Here is a 6,494-nt window from a genome sequence, read left to right on the forward strand (position 1 = left end):
TTTGCATCTTTTAACACTTTTTTCAGACTTTAGCTACCTTTTGACAATAAATATTCCTTTTTACATATTTGTTTTCCATTTTTGCATGTTCTTTTTGACACTTTTACCCAGTTTTTGACTTTTCTTTAATTTTTTTGGGATACTTTTCATCCAAATAAGCAACCTTTTGCCCGATAAATACCACTTGATTCCTTTTTTCCCCACACTTTGCCTCTTTTTGTTCCATATTTTGTGCCCTCTTTCACTGCTGTTTGCCACATTTTGCCCATTAAAGCTACCCTTTGCCATTACACATCACATGCTTCCTCTTTATTTGCCTTTTTTTTGGCCACTTTTGACTGCTTTTGGTCTATTTTAGTGACTTTTCACTCTTTTCTTGCCACATTTTTGCTGCTTTTGTACCATTTTTGGCCTCCTGTTATCATGTCTGCCTCCACTCGCTCATCAAGGAAAAAAAAGTAGCGGACCGGCCAACTTTGGGTCGACAGCCCACCGGGACAATGCCCAGTATGCCAGATGGCCAGTCCACCCCTGTTTTGCACAGTTTGCAAAAGGTCTAAAGTTCAAAACTTTGTCCCAAGGTAGAATGTATTTGCATTGCAGTTGAGGGAAAAAGTAAACTTCCTAAATCAGTAGCAGACACGGGTAATTCTGTGCTTGTTAATGAGCCATTACCAATAATGAAGTGGCAGGTTCAGGAAAACAGTGGATGAATGTGAATGAATGAATTACAGGGGGGCTGTTATCACAGCAGGGCCACATAATGTGATTGTCTGATCCAAGGGCCACATTACCAATATGCATGCCAGTATTAGGAATGATGACCAATTTGAGCATTAAGAAAGGAAAGAACAAAGGATTATTTGTTGTTTTTTTTTGACTTTTTATTCATTTTGTGTATTTATCTCTCATTTTTGGAATTTCTGCTGGCATTTTGTGTATTTTATGTGTCATGATATGTGTTTTTGCTATTTCTTGTGTGTTATGTTTGCATTTTGTTTATTGTCAATCTGTGCCTTTTTTTCAGTACTTTTGTCGTCTTTGGTATGATTTTGTAATTGTTGTTGTTTTGTGAGTTTAGGTGGTTGTTTTGTGTGTCTGATGTCATTTTTGTGTGCATTATGAGTCTTTTTTGTGTATTTTTGGAATCTTTTTTGTGTTTTTGTTGATGTTGTTGCTTTGTGCATTTTTGTTAACATTCTTTGCATTTTGCTGTTGTTTTGTGTGTTTTTGGAGTTATTTTGTGTATTATGGTGGGCTTCATATTACTTCCAAATTCTTGAATTCCAATTATTGGTGGATTTGTCTTGGGGGGCCGCACAGAATTAGATCGAGGGCCGCATGTTTCCCCCGGGTCACCAGTTGCCTATGTCTGATGTATAATAACAGAAAAACTAGCTTGACTAGAGGCGAGTTCATACAGCAGGTCTTTGGTCTGGACGTGTCAGAGAAAGCAATAATAGTTTGAGGTCAATGGTCCAACGCTTCCCTGTAACACACTCTATCTGTTAACATGTTAAGCCCATGTTTGTGATTTACAGAATAATGGATGAGTGGCTTCCTCACGCCTCACTGCATGCTGCACATTTCCTTTTAACCTTATTTCCTTACACTTTCCTTGATAGCTGCTTCTGCTCATGGTTGATTTACTGGTTCAGTAAAATAACAAATCCAATTTTAATGTTTCCAGCTTTTTAGACCGTAAACTTCAACATACTTTCAAACAACGACACTCCCAACTTCAAGTTTGCACAGGCCGAGCTTTTGCATAGCAACATACACAGAGGGACCACCACGTCCAAGCAGCTCAAATAGGAGAGACAATCCACTGTGACTCATAGAACACATGAAGGGGATTAACTTTAAAAACAGATGACCTTATACTGTATATCACTCTCACCTTCCCAGTTCTGGTCCCATCTCGTAGAATTCATCCACGTTCTGCTGCTTGAAAATGGCCATTCTAGGTGTCTTCATCGAAGCAGGTACGGAACTTCTGTGAAGTGCACCAGTGGATTGTTCTACTCGATTCCCTTTGCAGTAATCCTTCTCACTTTCCCTCCACAAGTCCAGCCCTGTTGACACGCAGAGAAGATCCTCAGGCTTAGAGGAGGAAACATGTTTACCGCATGTCCCAGCTTGTAAATGTAGCTGTCACTCTCTGCAGTACGAGTTGTTGTTCTGCCTTCTACTACCTAGTACCTACTCACTATTGCGTCATTGGCCAACAAGTAGAGCAGTTTATTTTTTCTGGTATGACTGGATCCCAAATGATAGTACTGTGTCTAACATGGGTTCTAAAGGCAGGGAAAGACTTTCAGAGCATTTGTATATAGATATCTGCAGAATTAGAACCTGCATAGAAAGGGGATGAAACCTTGTATGTGTGTGTGTGTGTATTGGTTCAGGTTGGTGTACCCACAGTACTGATGTATCCTAGTCAAGTAGAAGTACTGGAACTTGATTTAAGTGATACATAATATACTCAAGTACAAGTAAAAAGTAGTTCAATTAAATAGTACAACGTAAAATTGTAATCTACGTTGAATTTCTTTTGAAACGATATATCACACGACTATTTTCAGATAAATTTCAAAATTACTTGAAAAGGGGGTGGGCCTTCGTTCACTCGCCCCCTTTCAAAAAGGTTCTTGCTCACATCCGCTCATAGGATATCCATGTCAAATTACAGCCCGATTCAACAAGCATTAACGGAGAAGTAGTCATTTAAAAAATGGGGCCCCCTGGCATCCCTGTGGCACATACAAAGCAATGGGTCCCATTCATATATTGGTATGTGTCAATGGTTCGGTGCCACCAACTGTCGCAATATTTGACTCACAAATAAATGAGAAAACGACTTTGATAGAAATTGCCAAAATAAAGGAAGGGGGGCCCTAAGGCCCCTAATCAAATTATGCGAGGCATAATCGTAAACCACGTTGAATTACCTTTGAAACGATATATCACACGACTATGTTCCCATAAATTTGGGAATTACCGGAAATGGGGGCTGGGCCCCCTGGCCCCATTTTAAAAAAGGACTCCGAGCATCTCATCATATTCATTCATAGAGTATTCATACCAAACTGCATTCCCATCTAATAAGAACAAACAGAGGAGTAATCATTTGAAAAATGTGGTTCCCGGCCCCCCCGGAGCCTCCGTGTCATGTAAGGGGTAATGGGCCCCATTTATGTATTGGTATGTGCCAATGATGCAGTACCACCAACTGTCGTAATATTTGACTTGCAAATAAATGAGAATACAACTTTCAATTTTTTTTCTTTCGTTTAGGGCCCTTGGGGCTCCCCTGGGCCCCAAATTGAAAATCGGGCTCCGAGCGTCCATGCATACACATCCATAGATTATACCTAAAAGTTTCAGTCCGATCCGTTCACGAATAACAGAGGAGTAGCAATTTTAACTAGTGTACACAACAACAACAACAAAAAGAACAAGAAGTAGCAGAAGAAGAACAAAGTGAATCCGGTAGTAAAAAGTACAAGTACCCATAAAAGCAACTCAATTAAAGTAACGTAAGTACTTGTAATCCGTTACTTTCACCTGTGGTCTTACCGTGTGTTTGATGCAGAGCTGATGTCAGATCAGTGTCTCATGGCTGCAGCTCAGGCAGAACAGAGCTCCTCCAGGGACTGCTCTGGTAGTTCTGTCACTCTGGCAAAGCACCATCAGGCTATAGTTATGTAGGGTTAGATGATGTCCCTCCCTCCCTCCCTCCCCCCACCCCCACAGCCCGGCTGAAGCTCATCTATCATATCAGAGGAGACGACTGACACCCTGGGCTAATGGAGGAACCGGAAAATGACGTCACACCATGACTCTATTGTTAACCCTCTCATTAAACGTGTATGAAGAGCAGAAGTGTAAAGAGTACCTATGTATTCTACTCAAGTAGAAGCTTAAATTGTTCAAGTAAGTCATACATAAAATACTAAAGTACAAGTAAAAAATAGCTCAATGAAATAGTACTCAAAGTTAAAGTTACTGCAGTAACTTTTATTTTTGCCAAAATCTAGCACAACTGGAACTTCATTAATTTATCTGTATGAAATACAAGGTTTGTCAAATGTACAATTCTTTTTTTCAATAAAATATGCCAATTAATTCAATTCAAGATTAAAAAAATAAATTAAAAAAATAAAATTCTCAGGCTCTAAGTATAGCGACATTTATGAACTTAATGGTAGATAAATAAACAATACAATAACAAGACACTTTTATTTAATTATGTGTACGTTTTTTGGGTTTTTTTTTTTTTTTTTTTTCAATTCTGTTTTAGTTTATATTTCTGGAAAAAGTAGCTCAATTAAATAGTACTCAAAGTAAAAATTACTAGTTACTTTCACTCCTCCCATGTTTATTTTTGGTATTAAATCCTGCCACACTTCGCTTAAACATCTCATGTATAAACCTAAAAAGTAAAAGACCAAATCTTGCACAATTGGAATTTTATTTATTTTCCACAAAAGCATCTGCATAAAATAAAATCTTTGTCAAAATGTACAATTATTTTTTAAAGTAAAAAAAAATAAAAATGATCAGGCTAAATTTGAGAAATTCATTGTTGTTTTGGCGTGGTGCATTACGTTTAATCTGATTGGTCGGCTATGATGTGATGTATTTGATTGTTGTCTGGTTATTTAATTTTTTATTTATTTTTTGGTATTTTCACAATGTCTTTGATCATTTTAAAACAAAACAAAAACAATTTTACTCAGTAATGATTGGGTGTAGAAATGTAACAAATTAACTTAACTTCATTTAAAACATACTAAGTACAAGTAAAATTCCTGATTTAGAAATATACTAAAAAAAAAAAAAAAAGTACAATAAAAGCATAAAAGCAACTCAATTGTAGTAATGTGAGTACTTGTAATCTATTATGATTGAACACACCGCAGTCAGCCTTTTTAAAAAGTTTATTGAATTAATTTTTGAATTGCAAATGACCTTTTTTAAGTTTGTGTGTGTCTGTGTGTGTGCAACAAACTGCAGCATAGGGGGATGCAAAGGATGCAGTGTAACTATAGAGACAGGTTTAAATGTAGCTTATTCAATGTATACATACAGAAAATTCAACATGACATTATGAATATTAGAAGGCATGAACCCAACTACCCAGCTGAAGGTGTGTGTGCTGTGGTATCTGGCACCAACACATACACAGCAGAAACCTTTAAGTGTGACGGTGGGGCATCAATAAACTGTGTTGTTCCCTTCAGCTAGTGGTCATAATGTTTTGGCTAATAAGATAAAGAAAAATGAATACAGATGAGAAATCATGCAGCATTTTAAACGATTCAGTTTGAAAATGTGCAGAAATCTGTGGAAATTTCAGTTTGATCTTTTTGGAGGCCTGCTCTCATAAAGATAAACCCAATTCATGTTTTGGGGCGACGACACCTTTCCATCTAAATATATATGTTTAATATTTCCACTTTTTTACAAGCCTAATTGGGACTTTTTCACCAGTCGAGTTAGATTATGGCCAGGAATGTAAGTGAAAACAAAGAAAATTGGTGTAAACTGAATATAGAAAACAATGGCAGCCAACTGTGAACATTACAGCATAACTTATTTATGTCATTTAAGGTTTCACCACAGCTAACTTAACATGTTTAATCCAGACTCGAACATTGATTGGTGGAAAAATACCTCAGAGACCGGTTCCTTTGATCATAAATGTGTGCGACACAAACATCTTCTCTAGCAGCATCACTCCATTAGGTTGGTATTCATTACAGGACTGTGTCGACTCTAATTACTAATAGTCATAGACCAACGCCCTGACACATTCTTTACCTTCAGAGCTGCATGGAGACTCATTGTGTTGCCATGCGTCACTGCAGACCTTTAGGAATTAAGACGTTTGATCCAATCTAATGTCCAACAAGTATCAAATGCTTCCCTCATGCAAAGCTTCAACAGTGTTGTTCAGTGGTTCTCAAACTTTTTTGTATCAAGTACCCCCTTTTTCTTTTATTTCTGAGTCCAAGTCCCCCTTTTGTCTGACTACTACATTTTGCTTAGAAATCTATTTAAAAACAACTATAAGTCATAATGATGGAATGAATGAGCAATAATACACATTTTAAAGAACCTAATTTTGTAAATAAGTGGAAATAAACAGTATTTAGTGCAGTGATTCACAACCTTTTTTGGATCGTGACCCCATTTCCATATCAAGAATTTATGGCGACCCTAAATCTTTTTTTTTTTTTTTTTTTTAAACATGTTTGAGCTCAGATATTTAGTTGAACTAGATTTTCATTTCACAAAGCAAAAGTATAGAAATACCGTTGTTTAAGATTGTGTTGTTTTCATAAAAAAAATAATAATAATAATAATAATGTTAAAAATCTAATTTGATTTTTATGAAATTTCAGGCGATCCCACATGGGCTCCAGACCCCAAGGTTGAAAAACACAGAATTAGTGCCTCCTGAAGAGATTTATTTCTATAGTTTATAT

At 36.8% G+C, this 6,494-nt stretch overlaps 1 protein-coding gene across 2 annotated transcripts in view; it reads right to left on the reverse strand.

The window, feature by feature from the left end:
• dapk2b (death-associated protein kinase 2b) overlaps positions 1 to 3,711 on the reverse strand; it is a 31,137-nt gene extending 27,426 nt beyond the window's left edge. Inside the window, exons 1-2 of one of the 2 annotated variants that reach the window (XM_028450032.1) lie at positions 3,580 to 3,709; positions 1,901 to 2,075 (exon numbers count right to left, since the gene is read on the reverse strand). In XM_028450032.1, the coding sequence (XP_028305833.1) occupies positions 1,901 to 1,977 (77 nt within the window). In that variant the 5' untranslated portion in view covers positions 1,978 to 2,075; positions 3,580 to 3,709. Of the gene's footprint in view, positions 1 to 1,900; positions 2,076 to 3,579 lie in introns of both variants that reach the window. The other variant, XM_028450033.1, reaches the window with a different exon arrangement.
• Positions 3,712 to 6,494: the final 2,783 nt, after the last annotated feature.

Source organism: Gouania willdenowi, chromosome 6 (assembly GCF_900634775.1).
Source record: "Gouania willdenowi chromosome 6, fGouWil2.1, whole genome shotgun sequence".
Lineage (NCBI taxonomy): Eukaryota > Metazoa > Chordata > Actinopteri > Blenniiformes > Gobiesocidae > Gouania > Gouania willdenowi.